This window comes from Pelodiscus sinensis, chromosome 4, assembly GCF_049634645.1.
Source record: "Pelodiscus sinensis isolate JC-2024 chromosome 4, ASM4963464v1, whole genome shotgun sequence".
NCBI lineage: Eukaryota > Metazoa > Chordata > Testudines > Trionychidae > Pelodiscus > Pelodiscus sinensis.
Genome location: NC_134714.1, coordinates 33990534 through 34017454, shown reverse-complemented (window position 1 = coordinate 34017454; position 26921 = coordinate 33990534). Strand labels below are relative to the sequence as shown.

Here is a 26921-nt window from a genome sequence, read left to right as displayed (position 1 = left end):
GCTTACACTGCACCTTGTCCCTATGGAAGACTACATATAGGGACTCTGATGAACGCACTCTCAACTCAGACACCATTCTGGCAGATGTAATGACTACCAGGTATTCAACCTTAAGTGAAAGTGCAGTAAGGAACATATAGCCAATGGTTCAAAGGGAGGAGCCATAAGTTTACTGAAAATCAAGTTGAGGTTCCACGTAGGCATAAGCAAGCAGGAGTAAGGGAAAAGCCTATCTAGTCCATTTCTGAAACAAGTCACCATATGGTGTGAAAACAGAATGGTGGGAACAACCTGGGTCAATGGTGGCATAGCTGCTAGGTGGACTTTAATGGAAGAGGGTGCCAACCCCTGGGTTCTCAAATGAAGGAGGTAATCCAAAACCAGGGACACTGGGGCCTGAGCAGGTAAAATGTCATGTTGCTCACACCAACAAAAGAACCTCTTCCACTTAGCCAGGTAGGCAGCTCTGGTGGAGGGCTTCCTACTACCTAGCAGTACCTTCTGTGCCTGAGCTGAGCATTGCAGTCTGAGGTATTAAGCAACTCTGCCTCCATGCCACGAGGTGGAGAGAGACTGGAGGTCTGGATGTGTGAAACATCCCCTAGTCCTCCATTATAAAGTCCAGGTACAATGGGAGAACTATTGGGGCCTTTGCTGACAGATCTAGGAACGTGGAGAGCTAGTTTTGGCAGGGCCAAACCAGCACCACCAGGATATAAGGTATGCTCTGTCCCTGCAGACCTTCAGCAGCACCCTGTGGATCAGAAGTATTGGGAGAAATGTTGTACATCAGTTGCCTCTCCCCATGCCCCACTGAATTGCGAATGTGTCCGTGATAGAACCGTGACAGCAGTTCTGAAATGAGCAGAAGTATTTGCACTTCTTGTTGTCCCTCGTGGCAAACAAGTCTATCTGGGGAAATCGCCACCTCTGGAAGATGGAATGGATGACATCTGTTCTGACAGACCACTTACATACCATGAATGACCAACTGAGAACATCTGTTAGTCTGTTCTGCTGGCCCAGGAGGTAATGAGCCTCTAAATGGATTGAGTGCTCTCTGCAGAATATCCAGAGCCACTGGGCTTCCAGGCATAGAGGTGAGGATCTCACTCCCTCCCTGCCTGCTTATGTAGAACATTGCAGTGCTATGGCCCCGAATCTGTGAGTGGAATGCCTGACAGGTAAGCCTGACTGCTCTGAACTCCTTGGCCTTGATATAGAGAGCAGAGTCTGTGGAGTTCCACTTGCCCTGGGTCCTTAGGCTCCCCAGATGGGTTTCCCACCCAACGTCCAAGGCATCTGTTACAAACATCATTGTGGAAGACTGGGGAATGGAAGACACCCCTTCACAGACATTGCTTGGGTCCAACCACCATGAGAAGGTGGCAGTTACTGTTTGGGGAATTGACACCATCATATCCAGACTGTCCTGCAATGGGTGGTACACCGAGGCTAGCCATGTCTGGAGAGGCCTGAGGAAGAGCCTTGCATGCCCAACTACATGGCAGCATGATGCCATGTGCCCCAATAGGCATAGGCACGTCCTCACCTTAATGGTTGGGCATTCATCAAGCAGTGATATAATGCCCATCATCGTTTGAAATCTAGAGCTCAGAAGATTGGGTCTTGCCTGAATCGAGTTGAGAGTCACTCTAATGAATTCTATTCTTTGTGAAGGCGTCAGTATGGATTTTTCCTAATTGAGGAGGCCTAACAAGCAGAACAAAGTGAGAGTCAGGTGGACATAGGTCTTTATTTGTTCTCTGGCGCATCATTTTAGCAGCCATCCATCCAGATAAGGGAAGATTTGGACCCCTTTCTTGCAAAGGAAGGCAGCCACCACTGACATGCACTTGGTGAACACTCATAGCACAGTAGACAGGCCAAATGGGAACGATTGTTGAACACCACCTGGGGAACCTGAGGTAGCACCTGTGCACAGGAAGGATTGCAATATGGAAGTATGCATCCTTCATGGCAAGGGCAGCATACCAGTTGCCCGGATCTAAAGATGGGATAATGGAGGCTAGGGAGCCCATGCTGAATTTTTGATTTTACACGTACCAGTTAAGATCTTGCAGGTCTAGTATGGGCCTCAGCCCATCGTTGGCCTTTGGAATTAGGAAATATCAGGAATAAAACTCCTTGACTCTTACCCTGAGAGGTACTTCTCGAATCACACCTAACATAATGAGTGAATGAGATACCTGAGAGAGGGATCCTGAAGTGGGATGGGGAAGGAGATTGGAAGGATGGGGGTAAAGAGAATTGCAGGGAATATCCTCTGGTTTTCTAGAGTGTGCATACCAAGCAACTTCATGGTAGCCTTCAAATCTTTCAGAGAATGGAGCTTGGAGTCCGATTTGCTCTAAAAAGAGGCCAATCCCTTCAAAGGGAAGCTCCTGTAGAGTCTGTTGGACCTCTGGTGACAGTCCTGAAGACCGAAGCCATGCAGACCAGGGCATCACTATCCCTGTAGATAGGGTTCTTGCTGCCGAGTCAAGCGAGGCCTGCTGTGAGGTTCTGGCTACTGTTCTGTCCATCTCTGTGAGTGCCGAGAATTCCTGCCTGGAGTCTAGAGGAAGGAGCTCCTTGAACTTAACCATTGCCTCCCATGATTTATATGAATATCTACTGACGATAGTCTGCTGGTTCATTCTCCTCAGCTCGAGCCCTCCAACTGAATAAGTCTTCTGCCAAAGAGGTCAAGTTTCTTTCTTCTTGGCCTTAGGAGACTTGTTGAACTTCTCTCTCCTTTTCATATACAGCCAAAACCACCAGGGAGGTGGGATGGGGGTGCAAGAAAAGGAATTCATAACCCTTGGAGGGCACAAAGTGCCTCCTTTTCACACCCCACACTGTGGGTGGTATTGAGGCTAGAGTCTGCCATAATGAATTATAATTGATCTGCATGGTCTTTATAATGGGAAGCGCCATCCTTGAGGGACCTTATTGGGCTAAAATGTCTACCACTGGATCATCCGTTGGAAGGCTCATATTGTGTGCCACCCTTCTCAGGGGCTCCTGGTATGTCCTATGGTCAACTGGAGGAAGCCCTACCACTGCCTCATCCGGGGAGGAGAATGAGGAGGCTTGTGGAGGTAGGGGGGTCTGCAAGTGGTCCAGGATGCACTTGGCCCTGCACTTTTCCCCTTTTTTTTGCGAAGGAGGTCTCTGTGGTTACCTAAGAGTAGGACCTGAGACCTCTGTGGGTGGCATGCCTTCCTGCATAGTCTGGGAGACCATGGCTGAGGGGGTCCTTGGGGATCTGGAGCCATGATGAGTGGATGCCACAGACCTGGATCCTCTTAAGCAACCTGGGCCTGATGATATGCCCACGGGAGTCCAAAATGGCCATATTGTTGGAAGGGGCCATTGAGACTTCCACAGCACTGATGGGTCTCCTCTGTGCCTACTGCTGCAACTTTATGTGAGTAAAGAGAAGTTATGTCAGAATTGGATGCTGAGGGTGAAGACCATGATGGGGCCAAAGAGCCTAGTACCGGAATCTTGTGCCGGGAAGGCAGTGGTGCTGGGGAACAGTGCTGTGAGGATCCTGAAGTTGATCAATGCTGACCCTTACAGGACTGGGACCCAGTGGATGCAATAGCCCTAGACTCCATGTGTTGGTGTTGAAGCTCCTGCAACAGGAATTCGTCTGACCTCTGTGGTGCCGGCAGAGGTCCCAGAAGAACCAGTGCCAAAGGCGTGAACCTCCAACAATGCTGGTCTGGAGACTGAGGTCACTTTATCATAGCTGGCTTGCATCTAGATTGTGGTGCTCTAGGCGACACTGGTAGCTTGTCTCACATTGAAGGTGCTTGGTTTCTGAAATCTCAGAGGTTCCTTGTGGCCTCATATGTCCAGTGTGGAAAAGGAGTTCAGCACCTACACCAGACTTTGGTCCCCTGGTGCTATGTTGTGTGCTGGACTAGGGATGTTAAATATCGGTTAATTGAATAGTCGATTAACCTCATGAATTCTTATTCTATAGTCCCCTGGGGTGGGGCCAGCAGCCAGTACGCTCCGGCCCCACTCCTGAGGAGCCCCCTGCCACTCTGCACTGCTGCATATCAAAGGCAATTTTGTGGGGTGCCAGGTTGGTAGTGGTACCTAAGGGCTGATATAATGGTGGCACTATAGGGGTCTCCACTTCTGACCCTCTAGGAGTTGCTAGGGGAAAATGTTTCCAAACCTTGTGCATGCAACACATGCACACCTGATTAGAATCAATGTTAACAAGCACTCAAAGAAGAACATTATGTTTAATCAGTTAGCCAGGTTCAGTAGCTGCTCCACCACACTGCAGGCTACTTCCGCCCTGCCATAGGCTGCTGCGGCTAGGCCAGGCTGAGCCTGATGCACCATACCATGGGTAGGGCTGATTTGGCTGAGCCGAGCATGAGTGCTTTTCTCCCACAGTATGGAGTGGTAGGTCTAGCTCTAGTGGCGGGCAAGGGGCTGCTCCGGACGGACCAGTTGCTAGTTAACTGGTTAACCCTTTTCATCCCTAAAGAAAACTCAGGCATAGTTACCATCACAAACATCTTGAACACAACACCTGAAGTCATACTATCTACATCACAGATGTACTTAATCTTAAACTCCATTATCTGGCAATATCCATTTCTCTCTGTCCTATGAAAAATGTAATATTACAGCCCTATATACTTAAAAGATTAGGATAACTTCTAGAATATAATGCCTTGTTTACACACAAGTTTACAGATGATATTTAAACTTTTTTTTGCAATACTTAGGCAGATATGGTTATTCATACTACAGACACTCATAGGCCCTCTGTTTGATGTATATAGTATTCTCAACTACAACGTAAGTGAACACACGGAAAGTATCAAAGGAACAATCCTCCTTAACTCTTTATGCAAAAATCTGCATTGGTAAACACGTGAATTGGGATGTATACCATATACTATCTGAGCACTATCATAGGCATGAGCAGGTATTGTCTTTCTCTCTGTTCTGTTATGGAATTAAGTTAGAAATACTTGCTCTCCCTTCATAAGAATAAAACAGTGTTGATCGGAATGGCGTACCAAGAGACAATACAACACTCTCTTTGAAAACCTCAGAAGACCTCTTAACAATGGAAGTACAATGCTTCCACTATGCAAGTGGAGGCCAGGCATGCTAGGGATTCAACCTCCTCATGTACAGTGTGGACCCCAATTTTACTCAAAGTTGGGAGGGGCGAAGACATGGATGGCGTGTGGCCAGAGTATATAACACAGTATGGATACTACATCTCTCTTGCTCAGAGAGGTTTGCATAAAAGATCCAAGGAGATTATTTCAGCTATTGGACTAATATAACCTCAACAAAAATGGTTACATACCTTTGTAACTGTTGTTCTTTGAGATGTATTGCTCATGTCAATTCCACTTAGGTGTATGTCCGCTGTGTGCAGAGACTGTCTGAGAGTTTTCCCTTAGCGGTACCCGATGGGCCAGCAGGGGAGCCTTCTGGAGTGGTGTCGCTTTATTGGTACATATATATCCCTGCTGGCCCTCCCCCACCAGATCCTTCTTGCTGGAAACTTCCGATGCAGGGGAGGTGGGTGGAATGTGGAATAGACATGAGCAACATATCCTGAAGAACAACAGCTATGAAGGTAAATAACTGTTTTTTCTTCTTCAAGTGCTTGCTCATGTCCACTCCAAAGCCAAATCCCAGGAGGCGAGGTCAGAGCCTGAGAGGCCGACAAACAGTGGCATTCTCCCTGTGGAGAATGTGCTATGGCATAGTGGTTTGCAAAGGTGTGCACTGACAACCAGGTAGCCGCCCTGCAAATCTCTACGATGGGCAACTGAGCAGCAAAGGCCATGGAAGACACCTGGACCCTGGTGGAGTGGGCCACCATGATAGATGGAGCCAGAACCCGTGCCAGCTCGTAGCATGCCTTTATGCAGGCTGTGATTCAGGATGAAATATGCTGGGCTGACGCAGGCTGCCCCTTCGTCCTGTCTGCTATGGACACAAACAATTGGGAGGACTTACGGAAGGGTTTGGTCCTTTCTAAATAAAAAGCTAAAGCACGTCTCACATCCAGAGTGTGTAGAGCCTGTTCTGTTCCAGAGCCATGGGGCTTTGGGTAAAAAATGGAAAGGAAAATGTCTTGGTGAACTTGAAAGTGAGAGACCATATTGGGAAGAAAGGCAGGGTGGGGATGCGGCCTGACCTTATCCTTAAAAATGACCATATACAGAGGGTCCATCATTAGAACTCTCAGTTCTGACACTTGCCTGGCAGAGGTAATGGTCACCAGGAAAAACCTTCCAAGAGAGCTGCAGGAGGGAGCACAAAACCAACGGTTCAAAAAGGGGGCGGGGCATGAGCCTTGTGAGAATCAAATTGAGGTCATAAGAGGGCAAGGGCTCATGCACCTGTTGGTAGACCATATCCAGCACCTTAAGAAAACAGTGCATCACGGGGCCTGCCACATGAACCTGAATGAAAAGCCAAGTTGGCTGCCAGGTGCACCCATACTGAGGAAGGGGTCAGACCCTGGAGCCTATGGCCCAGAGAGTAACCCAAAATAGCCGGCACAGGGACTTCCATAGGAGAGAATCCTTTACCCTCTGACCAGAGAAAGAAGTGTTTCCATTTCGCCAGGTAAGAGGACCTTGTGGAAGGTTTACAACTCCGCAAGAGAACTGCCTGGATCGTTCTGAACACTGCCTCTCCATTGTGGTCAGCCATTGAGCTTCAATGCCATGAGGTGCAGGGAGCAGAGATTCAGATACCGAAGCCTGCCAAATTCCTGAGATATTGGGTCCAGGAACAGGGGGAGGGCCAGAGGCTGCTCTACTGAAAGCACGAGGAGGGAACCAGTGCTTTCGAGGCCACATAGGAGCTATCAGGATCACAGAGGCCTGAAATTCCCTGATCCTGAGAATCTCCCTGTAGACCAGCAGGAAAGGGGGGAAGGCATAAAGAAGGCCCTGAGGCCAAGGGATCATGAGGGCATCCCCCAGAGACTCTGGGCTGTGGTTAAAGAGGGAGCAGAAGCAGGGACACTTTCTATTGCAGCAAGTCACAAACAGGTCTAAGTGGGAAAAACCTCACCTGTGGAAAATAGACAGGGCTACATCCACCCTGAGAGACCACTCATGCCCCTTGAAAAACCTGCTGAGGGGATCCGCCAACCCATTCTGGACTCCAGGGAGGAAAGTGAACACTGATTGGATATCGTGAGCTATGCAGAACTCCTAGAGGAGGAGGGCTTCCCTGCACAGGGGATAGGAGCGGGCACCACCCTGTCTGTTTATATAAAATATCGCTGCCATATAATCCATCAAAATCAAAATGCTCTTACATAAGAACGGCAGTACTGTGTCAGACCTAAGGTCCATCTAGCCCAGTAGCCTGTCTGCCAACAGTGGCCAGCACCAGGTGCCCCAGAGAGGGTGGACTGAAGACAATGATCAAACGATTTTCTCGTGCCATCCTTCTCCAGCCTCTGACAAACAGAGGCCAGGGACACCATTTCTATCCCCTGACTAATAGTCTTTTATGGACCAAACCTCCATGAAATTACCTAGCTTCCCTTTAAACTCTGTTATAGTCCTAACCTTCACAGCTTCCTCTGGCAAGGAGTTCCACAGGGTGACTACATGCTGTGTGAAGAAGAACTTTCTTTTATTAGTTTTAAACCTGCTACCCATTAATTTCATTTGGTGTTCTCTAGTTCTTCTATTATGGGAAATAATAAATAACTTTTCTTTATCCGCCCTCTCCATACCACTCATGATTATATATACCTCTATCATATCCCTCCTCAGCCTCCTCTTTTCTAAACTGAAAGGTCCCAGTTGCTTTCACCTCTCTTCATATGGGACCCGTTCCAAACCCCTAATCATTTTAGTTGCCCTTTTCTGGACTGTTTCCAAGGCCAAAATATCTTTTTTGAGGTGAGGAGACCACATCTGTACACAGTATTCAAGATGTGGGCGTACCATAGTTTTATACAGGGGCAGTAAGATATTCTGGGTCTTATTTTCTATCCCTTTCTTAGTAATTCCTAGCATCCTATTTGCCTTTTTGACCACCTCTGCACATTGTGTGGAAGTTTTCAGAGAACTATCCACGATAACTCCAAGATCTCTTTCCTGATTTGTCATAGCCAAATTAGCCCCCATAATACTGTACCTATAGTTGGGGTTATTTTTCCCCGATGTGCATTACTTTACACTTATCCACATTAAATTTCATTTGCCATTTTGTTGCTCAATCACTCAGTTTGGCGAGATCTTTTTGGAGTCCCTCACAGTCTGCTTCTGTCTTAACTATCCTAAACAGTTTGGTATCATCCGCAAGATTATTTCGAAGCTGTGGCAGGAAGACACCGCATACAAGGTGAATAGCTCTCAACTCCCTTACGTTGATCTGGAGGGAGAGGTCTGTGGGGCCCCACATACATTTGTGTCTGTAGCTTTCTGAGTTAGGCTCCCCAACCTGTATCGGAAGTGTCTGTAACCAGGTGAATGGACAGGGAAGGGCTGTGAAATCTCTTCTCAGACCACCTTCTTGCACAGTCACCAGTTGAGGGATTTCAACACGTCTGCAGGCACCATTACTACCGTGTTCATGTGCTAGAATGCTGGGTTGTGGGTCCACACCAGCCAGAGCTAGAGCAGTCGTAACCTGAACCTGGCATGTCATACCACATAAGTGCAGGCCATCATGAACCCCAACAGCCTCATAGAACTCCAGGCCATCGTGACTGGGAAAGATTGGAGCCTCAGGACGGCCTTCTTTATTGCCAATGAAGGGCACTAAGAGCAGGGAAGCCCTGGCTCTCATCATGTCCAGATAAGCCCCCACAAACTGTATCGTTTGAGTGGAGATCAGAGTGGATTTGGCCTCATTTAGGATAAGGCCCAACCTGAGGAATATCTCCTGACAAGGGATATGTGAAAAACTTAAACAACAAATAGTCTGGTACCACTTTAAAGACTAACAAAACATGTAGGGTATATCTACACTACCACCCTAGTTCTAACTAGGGTGGTTAATGTAGTCAATCGAAGTTGCAAATGAAGCCCGGGATTTAAATATCCCTTCAGCTTCATTTGCATCTTGCCGGGCACCACCCGGTAGTTTGGACTCCGTGCCCGCGGCTACACGCGGCACGGAGTAGGTAGTTCGAATTAGTTCTACCAGTTCTAGCATACCCTGGCAAGATGTAGACATACCCATAGCTTTTGTGGGCACAGCCCACTTCTTCAGATGACCGGAGTGTTGGAAGTCCAGAGCCAAGAATAAATAAGGGAAGGATGGGAGGGAGGGGAGAAAAAAATTAGAGGGGGCGGGGGGAAGAGAACATTGGTTAGATAAGTTTCAAAAGGTTAGCCGAGCCAGTCTGTAACAGGAAAAACTTAAAAAACAACAAATAGTCTATTAACATCTGTGACAGGGTGAGGCAGTCCCGCACTGAGCCTGCAGAGCCCAGCCAGGGTTACCTGGCTGCAGAGGCCCCTCCCCCACAGCCCTACCGAGCATGCCCGGGCTGTAGCTCCACTATAAAAGCCTGGGGAAGGACTCAGTCAGGGGTGGCAGCCAGAGGAGAAGGACCTGTGAAGGGAGCTCCCGCACAGCTGTCACCAGAGACTCTGGAAGAGGCCGGTGGGGATGCGGAAGCAAGCTGGTGCATCCCAGAGGCTGCCCGCTGAGGAGAAACCGGCCCAGAGGGCGCAGCAAGCTGGAGAAGTACGTGGGAAGGAACCCCAATGAACCAGGTAGGAAGAGGCCCAGGGCAGGAGCGGGAACCGCCTCTTCCGCCCCAAGATAGTTCTCTGAAAACTTCCACACAGTGTGCAGCGGCGGTCAAAAAGGCAAATAGAGTGCTAGGAATTATTAAGAAATGGATAGAAAATAAGACACAGAATATCTTACTGCCCCTGTATAAAACTATGGTATGCCCACATCTTGAATACTGTGTACAGATGTGGTCTCCTCACCTCAAAAAAGATATTTTGGCCTTGGAAAGGGTTCAGAATAGGGCAACTAAAATGATTCAGGGTTTGGAACTGGTCACATATGAGGAGAGGTTAAAGCGACTGGGACTTTTCAGTTTAGAAAAGAGGAGACTGAGGGGGGATATGATAGAGGTATATAAAATCATGAGTGGTGTAGAGAAAAGATAAAGAAAAGTTATTTATTAGTTCCCTAAATAGAAGAAATAGAGGACACCAAATGAAATTAATGGGGAGCAGGTTTAAAACTAATAAAAGAAAGTTCTTCTTCACACAGCGTGTAGTCAACCTGTGGAACTCCTTGCCAGAAGTGGCTGTGAAGGCTAGGACTATAACAGAGTTTAAAGAGAAGCTAGGTAATTTCATGGAGGTTAGGTCCATAAAAGGCTATTAGCCAGGGGATAGAAATGGTGTCCCTGGCCTCTGTTTGTCAGAGGCTGGAGAGGGATGGCAGGAGACAAATCGCTTGATCATTGTCTTCGTTCCACCCTCTCTGGGGCACCTGGTGCTGGCCACTGTCTACAGACAGGATACTGGGCTAGATGGACCTTTGGTCTGACCCAATACGGCCGTTCTTATGTTCTTATGTATATCAACCGTTAGGTCAGAGTTCTCCAGTTCATGTGGCTACTATGAGGCCTGAGAGGGGGCCAAGTGACTCGATGGGCCTTGATCCTCCACGCCCTCCCAAGGGGGCTGAGGGAATTCACCTTGACAAGGCCTGCAGTGCTGAGGTGCTGGATAACGGCATGGCCAAAGGCAGCACTTGGGGCCCCCAACATGAGGATCCTGCAGTGAAAGGAGCACTCTCTTGGCTTGATGGTATGTCCATAAAGTCCCAAAGGACCACTTGTTTCGGTGTTGCCACTGTGGGGGTCAGGTCTCCGGTAGCAAATGGCCCGAGGTTCTGCAATGCCACTCGCGGTGCCAGGAGTGGGAATGGCTCCGGGAGCTGGATCGATGCCAGGAGCCCAATCAGCGACTGCAAATGATGCCAGGCCGAAGGACATCTCGATGCCAACGAGGCCCCCCCGAGAATCCCAGTGCCACCTGCACTGAGTGCGGAGCTCTGTGAGATTCTGGTACCGTCACCGGTGCCGGGCGAAGCACTGACTCCAGTAGCAGTATTTTCAAGCGTGAATCTCTCTCATGCTGAGTCTGGGGTTTAAAACTGCTGGGATGTGGCCAACAACCGTCCCGGCAGTAAAAAGAAACTGAGGAAGTAGAGGGCCAGCGGGAAAAACACTCCGACAATCCGTGCACGCAGCATGCATACACCTAAGTGGAATGGACATGAGCAAGCACTCAAAGAAGAACTGTTCTTCAACCAGGAGAAAGAGGAAAGACTCCTGACTCCATGTTCTTCTACTTCATGCCCATTCCAGCTACTCAGATTATATATTGAGCTCTTTATTTGTCCCTTAATTCCTTCACTGTCCAGTAACAATCTGCCATTTTAACAAACAGCATAATGCTATTTTTAGCATTGATTACTGCATCAATGTACAACTCCAGTTTTCAAAGTTGTGTAAAAAAATCTTTATCCTGGATTATTATAAAGATAAGAAACTTACCGTACTACTCCTTGCCTTTACAAGAAGCAAAACGGGAAAAACAAAGACAGAAAACAAAAATCGTAATGTATTTTAAGCAGGTCTTGTAAAATGTTTGAACAGAACAGAATTACAGTAATATTCTAGCAGATATTTTGGTTAAATATGAAAATGCATGCAGTGAATCAAATTTTATCTCTATTACTCCTTCAGTCTCCCTAATTAGAAGGTGTTGGTCCTATCCTTTAGGCCTTGATCCCACTGACATCATAGGAATCTTAACACAGACTTCATTGGGGAGCTGGATCAGCACTTAGTTTACAATACCACTGTACTTTTGACAAGGGGTTCAAATTAAATTTGTATGGACAATCTTAATTATGGTATATCCTTAGTTTTTCAGTGCTTTAATTGTTTTTATGTATACAAGTTCCCAAGTATTTAAAGAAGCATCATGTGGAACCTTCTATCTTAGTGAATCAATGTAATTATGTTCTATTCTAAAATATATCTATTACAATTTTAGCTAAATATGACTCCAATTTAGAAATTACCTTTCATCTAGCGATGGCTCCTTTTGTTGCAAATGAGGCTTAATTCCAAGCATTGGTCTGATGTTTGTTGATAAGGCTTTGATGGTGTAATTCATTTCATTCTCTCGTGTCACATCACTGTCATAACCTAACAACATCAATATAGTAAACAAGTTGAAGAGAAATAGAAAGTGAAAAATAATATATAATTATTTTATTTCTTTAGCCTCCCTTCTGCTAGAGCAGTAGACAATAAAATAAAAAGTAATACAATAAAGAGACAGGGTTGTCTGAGATAATATTTTTTATTAGACCAAATTCTTGCTAGGGAAGCAGATATCTTAAACCAGCTGTGGCCAACCTGCGGCTCTTCCCCCCCTTAAAGTGTGGCTCGTGAAGCCTCTCCCGTGGCTTGCAAGCCGCCCCGTGCCCCTAGAAACAGCCTCTGGCCCCCGGTTCCCTGAGCCATCTGGCACGGTGAAGCCAAATGGTGCTGGCAAGATGGCACTGGCTGATAGGAGCCTGATGTGGCCAAAAAGACAACCTGAGGCTTTTTTAAAGGGGCAGTGTCTTTTTTTTTTTTTTTTTTTTTTGCTGTGGCGGTGACTTTTTTTTTGCTCGACAACTCCCTTCCCCCCTAAGTTCTTTGAGCTATATGCACAACTATTTTGGCTCTTTGCCTGTAACAGGTTGGCCATCTCTATCTTAAACTAAACACACTATAGTGGTTCCCAGACTTTTTACCTCACCCACCCTTATTCCTGTCTGCACTCTTTCACATATACCCTGGAGCAAGGGCCAAGAATATAGGGAGGTGGAGAGAGGTAAAGGAACAAGAGCTCTTCTTCAGCTTAAGATATTACCTGCCTCATCTTGTCTCTCTAATATCCTAGAATAAGCAGGAAACGCCACCACCACTGCATTCCACCTTTTTTAAATAAAAACTAAAAAATAAATTAGGGAGTCCATTTAAAAACAGAAGTGATTGAAAGATAAAGGGAGGGTGAATAATAGCCATTTTAAAAACATCAGTAGGAAAAGACAGTTATTTACCTCGTAACTGTTGTTCTTTGATATGTGTTGCTTATGTCCATTCCACTTAAGTGTGTACATGCTGCGTACATGAGTTCCGGAAGCTTTTTACCCTTAGCAGTACCTATAGGGCCAGCCAGGGAGCCCCCCAGAGTGGTGCCAGAATAACCACGCATATAATCCCATGACCCTCACCCCCTCAGTTCCTTCTTGCTGGACATTCTGACGAAGGGGAGGTGGGTGGGATTGGAATGGACATAAGCAACACATCTCGAAGAACAACAATCCTCAGCTTCAGCCCAGCTGTCACATAAGCCTTCTGCCCTAAGAGATCGAGTTTTTTGGGGTCCTTACTCTTAGGCGTGGGGCCCAGTTGTCCTTGCCTCTCCTTTTGGCAGACAGCTTGCACCACCACTGAGCTAGGGGGTGGATGGGCAAAAAAGGTGTTCATTCCCAGCCCAGCTTCAAGCACTGAAGGCATGGTTTGAAGCCCTGGGGCCGGCATGCCTCCCCACGGAGGGGGAACAAAGGGAACAACTATCTATTAACTAAAACAAAATTACCTAATAAACTATTTTGTTAGTCTTTAAAGTGCTACATGACTGCTTTTATTTTTTTTTTACCAAGATCAGACTAACACAGCTACCTCTCTGTGGCTATATACTAACTATCTAACAACAAAATCAATAACACCACTAAAGAACTATTTACATGAGATAAGAGTACTCAGGGCATACCTGGGATCCCAAGTCAAGTGTTCCAGCTCAGGGGCTGTAAGAAGGAATTGAGGGGATGGAGAGCCAGCAGGGGATTGTATGCATGATTATACCGGCACCACTCCAAGGGGCTCCCCAGCATGCCCAATGGGTACTGCTAAGGGTAAAAAAAAGTTTCCAGAACTCATGCACACAACACGCACACACCTAAGTGGAATGGACATAAGCAAGCACTCAAAGAAGAAAACCAGGTTACCAGACAATCTCTAAAATATGGAAAACCAACATTAGAAGTATTTCAAAGGGCAGTAATATCCTACCACCATAAGGTCTTCTATGCCAAATTTGCAATTACAAGTCTGCTAATTACATCACAAATGAAGATCTCAAACCAAATTACTTCACTTATAGTTATTTCCATGCTTCCTGTCACAAGGTTTTTGCACAACTATTCCCTTAAACTTGTAAATGTCGACTTGATATTAAGTTCAAATAAAGGGCATATCATGGGAGAGGCGTGACTGGGAAGATTACCCCTATGACTTGGTTAGCAGCTATATGAACTGCTATAGAGGAAGTCCGTATCACATCATGATTTCTTATGTTGGCAGAGAGCTATTGGGAAAGTCTGAATTTTTCTCTTTAATTTACAGTCAGTGAATGATTGCTCTGTACTGCAGTTTATTTGTAATTATAGTCCCAAGCATTTCCAAGATAGCAGTATGGCAGAGGTTCCCAAATTGTTGGGTGCACCCTGGGGGTGCAGACTAATGTTCAAGAGTATGTGGCTGGGGCCTGAATTAATGCCCTCAGGTTGTAGATTAGTGTCCTCATGGTGTGTCTGCTACTGGCCCTGCTCCTGCTTCCTTCACCTCTCTTTGCCTCCCTGTCATCCTCAGCTCTGGGTCTTAGTTCTGTGAAAGGCTGCAGACAGGGGTAAAAGTGGATGAGGTAAAAATGTTGGGAACCACTGTATTATGGTTTGTTTAGATTTCTACTCCACCAGGAAAGTAACAGAAAAATAAAAGTGGTGGGCCAGTGTCTGCACAGCTTACAAAATTAAAATATCAGTTGAAATAAATTGGACCCAGTTTGTTACACAGTGTCATTTTATACACACACGCTCCTCAGAATACCTAGGTGTTATCAGATCAAGACTTGTCAAACACTTTAAAATGCACAGATTCCCCAGATGAATAATTTAATTGATGTGTGTGTCTCATTGGCAAAGGTTATGTTTAAAATTATACCTTTCTGACATTTTATTCTTACATTGTTTGGGTTTATGCTATTTTATGCATGTATTTAACTATTAGTTCAGCACCTATAGCCCTAAGATCAGCTTTAGAAAATCATTTCTAAAGATAAACTACTTATTTTAGATTGTGCCAAACAAATCCGTTAATACAGTAATATAACAGTTTGCAGTGCAAACTGTTCTCCAAATTCTTGGGGTTGAGGTTCCTTATGATCTGATTCCAAAATTCCAGCTGCCAATCACACATATATTAACTGTAACCAAAATACTGTCACTCTCACCTCCCAACTTGCTGATTCTGATCCAAATGCTTTTTTTTTTTGGCAATTTTTTTCTCCCTGTATTTATGTAGATAGCTGTAAAATAGCCAAGATCTTTTGAGCAGCCTAGAAGATGGTGACAGGTTTGCAACAAAGAAACTAAAGACTTGTTTAAGAAGCAAGGGAAGAGGGTAGAAGAATCCCCCCAATTAATTATTCAAAATACCTATTTGGTGTGATCTGATGTATTCCAATGACAACAAAGTGTGTTCACTTTCAGTAGAGTCTAATATTTAGGGATAAAAGAAGCCAAATCTAGCAGAGATAGTTTAGAAGGATCTGAAGATTGTGATTAATATTCTTGAATGAAGCAGAAGTAAGCAAAATTCACTTGGGAGCACAGAGGTTAGGTTCTAATGACCTTAGGGAAATGTTGAGCAAACAAACTCACGAGTTATGATTTGAATAGGTACCATTTATAACTCATATTTTTTCATATATACAGTGTTGCAGAAATATCTGAAATGTGATTAAATACTGTTACTCCTGTTCATCTTACAATTTTATGATAATACTAACATGAGCATATTTCAGGCTATTGGGCTTAGATATGATGGACAAGGAATTTTTAGAAAATCTCAAGACTAGATTTCTTCATGATGTAGATTTCATGAGACATACATATCCTTTTCCTCATAATTTTTCAAATAAATGGTGTTGAAACATGATCATTATTTTGCTGACTGCACATTTATATACCTTTCTGGCAGTTAGATTCTGCTGACACACCAAATCTTCTGGCAGTTAGATTCTGCTGACACACCAAATCTTGGCTAAAGCAAGTTCTTCCACGACACAGAATGTTATAAAGTTTAATTAATGTCTCTAAAGTAGTTTGAGCTCTTTGGGTAAAAACAGCTATATAAATATTTTTATTTCTAAACTGGCATTTTTCTGAAAGAAATAAGTTGAATTAGCATTTCTTAAGAATATTACTGACCTCCATCTTCCTCAGAATCTAGATCAGATTCTTCACTATCATATTGCCTGCTATCTCGATGTCCCTCCATCTCATAGGTCCACAGCATTAGAGAGGTGTCTGCCCCACCAACAGTGACCAACAAACTGTCTTCATGAGTCCAGCGAACATTTGTTACGTGTGTACTATGGGCTACATACCTCTTAAATTTTCCAAACTTTCCCTAAATATGAACAAATAGAGACAAAAATTTAATCAACTCTTATAAATAACATTAAAATAAACTGATAATAAAAACATTTTTTCCACTGCTATATTCTTAACCTTTTAAAAGCATACGCTTTAAAGCAGCTTTTCATTTATTCTGTATCACATAATTTGACAAACTCCTCACACATCCAGCAACTTGGTGAAATGTAAATCAGATCAACACTTCCAGTAAGGCTCTGGTTACGAAAATGAGGAACAAAATCAGTCTAATTTACAATAAGAATATGGGAATGACAATGCTGGCTCAGAGCACTGGTCGATCTAGCCCTGTTATCCTGTCTTCTGATAGGTAGATGTTTCAGAGGAAATTAAACAGAACAGGTGATCCATCCTCTGCTGTCCAGTACCAGCTTCTGGCAATCAGCATTTGGAGCGATAGGTTGCGAATCTGACCATGTTATCTAATTGCTGTTGATAGATAAATTATCCAGCAACATATCTAATTCTCCTTTGAACCCAGTTACATTTTTGGCCTTTACAATATTCCTGCAATGAGTTTCACAGGCTGACTGTGTATTGTGTGAAGGAGAGCAAAGCGACCCCACCGCCGAAGAGGCTACCCGGTGAGAGTACAAGCTGTGGTGTGAGAGTGTGTGCGCCTGACTGTTTGAATTTTACAGTTTGAAGTGTGAATTGAGAGTCTGATTCCAGGTGAGTGCTAGCAGTTTCAGTTTCAGCTTCTGTGGCAGTTGGGACTGAGAGCCTGCCATTGTTCCCTTGATTGCCTCTGATTAGCCTCAGGCTCAGCCTTCCCCTGTGTGACTCAGAAGGGGGCAGGCCTGACCTAGGCAAGCAGGCTTTAAAAAGCCAGAGCAGTGCGACCAGGGGAGCGAAGCGGACAGGGGACTGCAGACAGGGGAGTTGAAGAGGGAGTGACTGATGGTGATGAAGACCCGAAGCGCTTGTGCCAGTACTTCTCCTGTCTCCTCCACCTGTGCCTGTATCCAGACAGAGAACCTGAGCATGGATGCCTCTACCCAGGTACTGGTGTGGTCTTGCTGTATTTGTGGCTTGCAATTCCCACTGAGTGATCTCCAGGCTGGGGGAGACAACCATTGTGAAAGGTGCCTGCTGGTGGAATCTCTCAGGCAGCAGGTGGGAGAGCTACAGGAGGAGGTGGCCAGGCTGAGGAGCATTCGAAGCCATGAGGAATTCCTGGACAGTATTCCTGTGGAGTCCACGGAGGTCACTGTCCTAGGATGTGGGACTGTTGACCAGCCACTTATGGAGGAGGCAGTGGTGCAGGGTGAGCACTGGCAGCTGGTTACTTCCGGCAGCAGGCAGTGTTCCACCCCTGCTCCTAACCCTCCCACTGTGTTGTTACATAACCGTTACACTTTACTTTCAGCAGGAGACAAGGAGTCACCCCCCACAGTGGAGGAGACCAGGCCTTGCACCACCAAGGTTGAGCAGTCTCCTGCCACCACTGCAAGGAGGAAACGTAGGGTAGTGGTGGTTGGAGACTCTCTTCTGAGGGGAACGGAGGCACCCATCTGTCGCCCTGACAGCTCATCTCGAGAGGTATGCTGTCTGCCAGGGGCCCGTATCCGAGATGTTTCGGAGGCATTGTCGAGGATTATCTGGCCCTCTGACTACTACCCCATGCTATTCATCCACGTGGGCACAAATGATACTGCCAGGTGTGACACTGAGCGGATCAAGTGTGACTACAGGGCTTTGGGAGTACTGGTGAAGGAGTTTGGAGCGCAGGTGGTATTTTCTTCTATCCTTCCTGTCAAAGGTAGGGGCCCGGGCAGAGAGAGGTGCATCCTGGAGGTGAATGCCTGGCTGCAACGATGGTGTCACCAGGAGGGATTCGGCTTCCTTGATCACGGGGTGCTCTTCCAGGAAGGACTGCTTGGCGGAGATGGAGTTCACCTGTCCAGGAGCGGGAAGGCCTTGTTTGGACACAGACTGGCTAACCTTGTGAGGAGGGCTTTAAACTAGGTTTGTCGGGGGCAGGTGAGCAAAGCCCACAGGTAAGTGCTGCATGTGCGGGACTGGGAGATGGGTTGGAAATGGGGGGGACTACGGCCTACAATGGCAAGGAGAAAGGAGGGTCAGGGCACAACAGGGAGGCAAGATCAAATCAGTATCTTAGATGCCTATATACAAATGCGAGAAGTATGGGTAATAAGCAGGAAGAACTGGAATTGCTAACCAATAAATACAACTATGATATCATTGGTATTACAGAAACCTGGTGGGATGGGACGCATGATTGGAATGTTGGTATGGAAGGGTACGGCTTGCTCAGGAAGGACAGACAGGGAAAAAAGGGAGGAGGGGTTGCCTTGTATATTAAAAATGTATACACTTGGACTGAAGTGGAGATGAACGTAGGAGATAGCTGTGTAGAGAGTCTCTGGGTTAAGCTAAAAGGGGTAAAAAACGAGGGTGATATCATGCTAGGAGTCTACAACAGGCCACCTAGCCAGGTGGAAGAGGTGGATGAGGCCTTTTTTAAACAATTAACAAAACTATCCAAAGCCCAAGATTTGGTGGTGATGGGGGACTACAACTATCCAGACATATGTTGGGAAACTAACACAGCGAGGCACAGGCTATCCAATAAATTTCTGGACTGCATTGGAGACAACTTTCTATTTCAGAAGGTTGAAAAAGCTACCAGAGGAGAAGCTGTTCTGGATTTGGTTTTAACAAATAGGGAGGAACTAGTTGAGAACTTGAAAGTAGAAGACAGCATAGGGGACAGTGATCACGAAATAATAGAGTTCATGATCTTAAGGAAAGGTAGAAGGGAGACCAGCACAATTGAGGTAATGGATTTCAGGAAGGCAGATTTTGATAAGCTCAGAGAACTTGTAGGTAAGGTCCCATGGGAAGCAAGACTGAAGGGAAAAACAACTGAGGAGAGTTGGAAGTATTTCAAAGGGACGTTGTTAAGGGCCCAAAAGCAAACAATTCCGCTGTGTAGGAAAGATAGAAAATATGGCAAAAGACCAGCTTGGCTTAACAAGGAGATCTTGCACGATCTCAAAATAAAAAAGGAGTCATATAAAAAATGGAAACTAGGACAACTAACAAAGGAGGAATATAGGCAAGCAACACGGGAATGCAGGGGCAAGATTAGAAAGGCAAAGGCACAAAATGAGATCAACCTAGCTACAGGCATAAAGGGAAACAAGAAGACCTTTTATAAATACATTAAAAGCAAGAGGAAGACCAAGGACAGGGTAGGCCCACTGCTTAGTGAGGAGGGAGAAGCAGTAACAGGAAACTTGGAAATGGTGGAGATGCTCAATGACTTCTTTGTTTCGGTCTTCACCGAGAAGTCTGGAGGTGTGCCTAACGTAGTGAATACAAGCAGAGAGAGGGTAAGTTTAGAAGATAGGATACACAAAGAACAAGTTAAAAATCACTTAGGAAAGTTAGATGTCAGCAAGTCACCAGGTCCTGATGAAATGCATCCCAGGATACTCAAGGAGCTGATAGAGGAGGTATCTGAGCCTTTAGCTATGATCTTTGAAAAATCATGGCAGACAGGGGAGATTCCAGAAGACTGGAAAAGGGCAAATATTGTGCCCATCTATAAAAAGGGGAATAAAAACAACCCAGGAAACTATAGACCGGTCAGTTTAACATCTGTCCCAGGGAAGATAATGGAGCAGGTAATTAAGGAAATCATATGCAAACACTTGGAAGGTAATAAAGTGATAGGGAATAGCCAGCATGGGTTTGTGAAGAACAAGTCATGCCAAACTAATCTGATAGCTTTCTTTGATAAGATAACGAGCCTTGTGGATAAGGGAGAAGCAGTGGATGTCATATACCTAGACTTTAGTAAGGCATTTGATACGGTCTTGCATGATATTCTTATTGATAAACTAGGCAAATATAACTTAGATAGGGCCACGATAAGGTGGGTGCATAATTGGCTGGATAACCGTAGTCAGAGAGTTGTTGTTAACGGTTCTAAATCCTGCTGGAAAGGGATAACAAGTGGAGTTCCTCAAGGGTCTGTTTTGGGACCTGTACTGTTCAATATCTTCATCAATGATGTAGATATTGGGATAGAGAGTACGCTTATTAAGTTTGCAGATGATACCAAACTGGGTGGGGTTGCGACTTCTTTGGAGGATAGGGACATAATTCAAAATGACCTTAGCAAGTTAGAGAAATGGTCAGAGGTAAACAGGATGAGGTTTAATAAAGAGAAATGCAAAGTGCTCCACTTAGGAAGGAACAATCAGTTCCATACATACAAGATGGGAAGCGACTGTCTAGGAAGGAGCATGGCAGAAAGGGATCTAGGGGTCATAGTGGACCACAAGTTGAATATGAGTCAACAGTGTGACGCTGTTGCAAAAAAAGCAAATATGATTCTAGGTTGTATCAACAGGTGTGTTGTAAGCAAAACTCGTGAAGTCATTCTGCCGCTCTACTCTGCACTAGTTAGGCCTGAGCTGGAGTACTGTGTACAGTTCTGGGCGCCACATTTCAAAAAAGATGTGGAGAAATTGGAAAGGGTACAGAGAAGAGCGACAAGAATGATTAAAGGTCTAGAGAACATGACCTATGAAGCCAGGCTTCATGAACTGGGCTTGTTTAGTTTGGAAAAAAGAAGATTAAGAGGGGACATGATAGCGGTTTTCAAATATCTAAAAGGGTGTCACAAGGAGGAAGGAGAAAATTTGTTCCTCTTGGTTTCTGAGGACAGGACAAGGAGTAATGGGCTTAAAGTGCAGCAGGGGAGGTTTAGATTGGACATTAGGAAAAAATTCCTAACTGTCAGGGTGGTCAAATATTGGAATAAATTGCCAAGGGAGGTGGTGGAATCTCCCTCTCTGGAGATATTTAAGAACAGGTTAGATAGACATCTGTCAGGGATGGTGTAGACGGAGCGTGGTCCTGCCTTGAGGGCGGGGGGCTGGACTCGATGACCTCTTGAGGTCCCTTCCAGTCCTATTATTCTATGATTCTATGATTATGTAACTTCATGAAATGCAGCCCAATTTTTATGAATGGGATTTGGATTAATTTGTTAGCAACCTGTTAAGAATTGCCTTTGAGAAATTTTTTGTAACTTTTTATATATTGTAACTGAAACTCTATTTTAAACTGTTAATACATTGTAACTAAAGTGACTCCATATTGTAAATGAAACCCCATTTCAAACTTTGTACTTCTTTAACTCCATGTGTCTATGCAATCTCATTTAAAAGTGTGAATGTGGCTGTGTGTGTGTAAAGCAGTACTCACCAACCACTAGATCGGGATCTACTGATAGCTCTTGGAACCTTTGGGTGTGTCTCAACTACACGCCTCTGCCGACAGAGGGATGTAGATTAGGCACATCGCTATTGCAAATGAAGTGGGGATTTGAATGGGATGCGGGGAACGGGAGGGGCAGAGGGATCGGGGTCTAGGGGCAGTGCAGGGAATGGGCAGCACAGAGCTGGGGGAACAGGGATCGGGGGGAGCAGGGTGCGGGGTGTAAGGGTGGGGCAGAGCCAAAGGGTCGCAGGGAAGAGGAAGAGCAGGGAATCCGGGGTGCAGGGGAGGCGTGGGGAATGGGCGGCACGGAGACAAAGGGGGGCTGGGGCCGTGGCAGGACTGAAGCCAGCGGGACGGGCCCTGGCTGTTCCGCGCACCACAGCCAGCTCCCAGGGACATGCGTCCAGAACCGAGCGGCCACGGCCCTTTAAAATCAGCGGTGCCAGGTAACGCCAGTGTCCTGGCATCCCTCCCCGCCTCCTTGCGCCAGAGCTGCACGCAGGCGCCCGGTGGGAAGAATTGCCGCACTTCCCCCTTCCCAGCAGCGCTGTGCTCCTCCGTCGGCTGGCGGATTGGATGGGGCTGCGCCACCCATAGTGCGGGCTTCGGCCAGCCCGTCACAACGGCCCACCGGGCCAGTCCACCCCTGCACTCGCCAGCTGGAAAAATCTACTTGCCACGGGCGAGCGGGTGAGTGCATTTGTCGAGCCCTGCATATTACCTTACCTCTCAAGTAAGATCGTGATAGTTCTATTTCTATGAGTGTAACACCCATTTTTTGTTGTTGTGGGGTATAACGTTCTTGCAATGCTTCTGCACCAGAGTTTTCTCCAGCCAGTTGGAATGGGAGTTACTTAATAGCATAGGTTTGTGGCAAAAACCACAAGGCTTAAACCATGGAGGTATCTTCCAATTTTGGGCAGGGATTAACTGCATAATGTGGGGTTTGTTAACCTAACAAACTGTTCTAGCAATTAAAGCCTAACTATAATAATAGTAACTATATATACAGCAAATTAGAAACAAAAGTCCACTGAGGAGTATTTGTGAACATGAAGACAAAGTAGTTCCAGGGATGGTAAGAAGGAACTGAGAGGGCCATGAGGCCCTTTCTACCAGCACCATGAGCTTTTGACTCCAGGGGGCACCAGAGCTTACTTAATGGACAGCACTGAGGAAAAAGCTTTCAAGCAGCAGTGCTCACAGAGAGCACATACCACACTGGAATGGACCTGAACAAGCACTTAAGAACTGTGCATAAGAATATTAAATATAGAATTTAGTACTAAATATAGAATTTAGTATCACAGTTTAGTATTATATAGCAGTTGTTAAACTTCATATAAAATACTATAAGCATGTGAACTGCTGACACCACTTGAATGGTATAATACTAACAAATGAAGAACTATGCGATGACATAAATATATTTCACAGTTTAATGTACTACAGGTTACATTTTCATACTTATTTCCCTAACTGATCATGGTGACAATAATTTAACAGCATTATTATGCTCTATATGGAGCGATAATTTTTGTAAGCGGTGGCATAAACAATTTCACTAGTCTTCTAATACCACAGTTAGAAACTTACTTACTTTTGCAGGGAATCGGAAAAGCTTAACAAACCCAAAATCATCTCCTGTGGCCAAGACTTTACTATCGCTGGTGAGGCATGAAGCTGTTACATCTGTGACTTCCCCAATTATTGGCCAGATTCCTTCACAGCAAGAGCCCAGAACACTTGTCCATGATGCCCAGCCAATCTTTTCAATCTATAAAACAACCTATTTGTGATACAGCATACTTATCCTGAGCCATTTTTCATCAATCTGATCTCAAACAAAACAAAATATTTTTATTTCAAAATGTATTATTGTATTTACACACTATTTTCCAAATAGTTAGACACACATCTAAATGACACAAACAGGAGGAGAATAAGACATTTTTTATGTAAATTCTGTTAACGATATTATTTAGATGAAACATTCACAAAAATATTCTGTAGAATTAATGGACAACAAAGAACAGTAAATAAATAACATTTCCTTCTAGAAGACAGATAAGCATGTAGTATTAAGCTTCATTCTTTGCTGCTATATTTTATATTGCAACTCTTTCAGGCTGCAGCTAAAGTTACTTTCCTACCTCCAAACTAGGAATTGTCTGTCTTTTCCCTCGAGGAGCTTCAAAGAACAGTTGCTCTTTAGCACCAGTGTTGACTTGTAAAAGCTTCCCTGTAAAATATATACATTACATGCCAGTATGTTAACACCAAAAAGGAAATTCAGCTTCACTGTACAAATGCCCATTTGGAAATTTTCTGTTATCAATTTCCCACAAATTATTCTTTCCACTAAATTCATTTTTAAATTAATCATGCATTTACTGCAGAAAAAAATCATTCTTCCACATGTGAGACAAAGCATGGATCTGTTTTTTTGGAAAAGAGATGCAACAATACTTTGCTCAGAAGGTAGAAATCAAACAATACATAAATTGCAAGACAAATAAGAATCTAGACAGAACTTTTATCTTACTTCATCAAATTGCATTCTGTATAGGTGTCTAAATTGCTGCAGTACAACTGGGGACAACCTAGATTTGTGTGCACGCCACACGAGTGACCCTCCCTCTCAATGGGTCACAAGAGTGTCATAACCAAGATGGTCTTCTGTGATAAGGTAGTTTTGCTAATTGAGCTTGCGAACCTAGAATTTGCAGGGTATACCGATTAAACCATAGTAGCACTTTGATTCGATGCAGAGGAAGAGTGCAGTTCTCACAATGTTGTGTGCAATCGGCACACACCTCACTTTATGTGCCCTTGCTTTAAATTTACGTCACTTTTATAATACCATCACGGGAAAACCCTATGATGATGAAAACCAGCAGAATCTGCATGGGAAATGGTAAACAAAATGTCTCGTGGGCCACACACAGAACCTTGATGGGCTGCATGTGGCTTCTGATCTCAGGGTGCCCACCACTGCTATAATTGATATCTAGCTGGGTATTTTTACCACATAACATCTGCATCCTTACTTAAGTGAGGAAATGAATCTGTCACTAGCATCATAAATTCGTGTTCTAGTTGTGTGAGATAACTTAAGCATGCAGATTATGCTTCATTCAAACACAGAGTATAACCTGTTGACTTCCAATTAAATTTAAGGCCCTACATGCTTACATGACTTTTGACAATAGAATTTAGGTACTTTTGAAAATTGTACCTATACTCTAATCTTTCGGTTGTAATTTAGATTTGCAGATTATTACTTACCTCTGATGTCCCAGTCCATGTGTGTTATGTAACTGGAGGCACCCTTGCAGATTCCTACTCGCTTACTACTCATTACATTGTAGATGTCTACAAAGCTGTCACATGATGCCACCGCTAAGTATTTTCCAGCACCTAAAATGATTTAGTGAGAACATAAGACATTTTTCAATCATTTCAGTGTTCTAAGCATTAGTAGATAAGCTATTACCCTTTGACTTTTTGGACCTTTTTGGAATTTAATTCAATTTCCAGCTCTTTGTGAAATAAATGTGGTAATTTGCAGTCAGCCCCTGACAAATTAGTATCCATATGAGAGAACAGCCAAAAATATCATAGACCTTATCTATACTTGTGGTGGCATCTAGTGTAGTTGTAGCTACCTATTGCAGAAAAAAGGCAAACTGTATCCATATTCACTGCATGGCTCCAGCTGTTCCCCACTGCTGGAGCCTTTCACTGTGATGAAGAAAGGCTCAGGCAAGGAGGATGCAGCAAGATACTATACTGCTAAAAGGGCAGTGTAAATGGGGGTGCACTGTTTGGGCATGTATAGCACATGTGTAGGGTATACATACCCAAGGGTTCAGGCATGCACTCTATTTACCCAATCAGTCCCTCACCATCTACACCAGTGGGTCTCAACAGGTTACACAAAAAACAGTTGCAAGTTTCACTACAAATTAAAATTTCATACAGACAATGGCTTGTTTATACTGCTCTAAACATACATTGAAATGTATGAGAAATTTTTATATTCCAATTGAATTACTTTATAATTACATAGTAAAAATGAGAGCATAAGCAAATTTTCATTAACAGTCTGTGTAAGGGCTTTCCTTACCTTTTGCGTGGTTCTTGTCAAACAGACAGAAAACAGACAACCATTGTGATCTTCACTAGGGTTAATCAAGCAAGCATATCCATAGCTATGCATGCCAGAGCTTATCATCTCCTCCTCCCCTTTCTTAGCAGGCATACTTACACCTGCAGTGCATGCCGTTAGGCCCACCCCTTACAGTTTATGGCCATGTTCTATTTTAGATGGTGTTATATCTGGGGGGTTTGGCAGCTTTTTTGTACTCCATGAGAGGGGTAAGGTGTGAGGTTATATTTCAGCCAGGGTCACCTTTTCTCTGCCTCTTAGTGTTTTTTATGTTTCCCCGCAGTTAGGCAGAAGCAAACACCATATCTTTGATCTTTGCTCACATATATTAGTAAGGACATAAAAGTATCAAAAATAAAACCCAAACTTCTATCCCAGCTCCAATGACACTTTTGTATTTTTATGTCTGATTTTGTATGCAAGTAGTTTTTAAGTGAGGTAAAATTTGGGGTATGCAAAACAAATCAGATCCTGAAAGGGATACAGTAGTCTGGAAAGGTTGAGAGCCACTGGTCTTCAATGTTAGTTATACCCCTCCTAGCTGGGTGTGCAGTGTTTAGCCTTACAACCTGGTGTAGAGTGCAAATATAACCACTTATTTTTAAGGAACAATCAGAAATGAAAATCGGGAACTCCAACCATTCTTTCCTTCACAAAGAATGGCATGTGTAATATTAAGTTTGAGGTAAGACCAGGGCAGTATTTGTATGATATTTTTCAACATGAACTGCATCAATCTATACCTACAGATAACAAGACTGCTTCCACTGAGGTGGTGGTAACGTCTAGGGCTATAAAGATGGGTTTCTAAATGGAAGCTGAGCTCTTCCAAAAAGCTGGCCCCTGTCAGAGGTGCTGAACATTTTTGAAAATCTGACTCTAATGCATTAATGACATTTGAAATAAAATGATT

General features: G+C 44.5%; 1 protein-coding gene across 5 annotated transcripts in view; it reads right to left on the bottom strand.

Annotated features, from left to right (window-relative positions):
- The window catches only part of EML5 (EMAP like 5), a 315990-nt gene that overhangs the window by 106340 nt on the left and 182729 nt on the right, over positions 1-26921 (bottom strand). For 3 of the 5 annotated variants that reach the window (XM_075926737.1, XM_075926739.1, XM_075926740.1), the window contains exons 23-27: positions 25126-25257; positions 23991-24079; positions 23438-23614; positions 16351-16552; positions 12106-12232 (exon numbers count right to left, since the gene is read on the bottom strand). In XM_075926737.1, the coding sequence (XP_075782852.1) occupies positions 12106-12232; positions 16351-16552; positions 23438-23614; positions 23991-24079; positions 25126-25257 (727 nt within the window). Of the gene's footprint in view, positions 1-11572; positions 11588-12105; positions 12233-16350; positions 16553-23437; positions 23615-23990; positions 24080-25125; positions 25258-26921 lie in introns of all 5 variants that reach the window. The other 2 variants (XM_075926736.1, XM_075926738.1) reach the window with 1 other exon arrangement.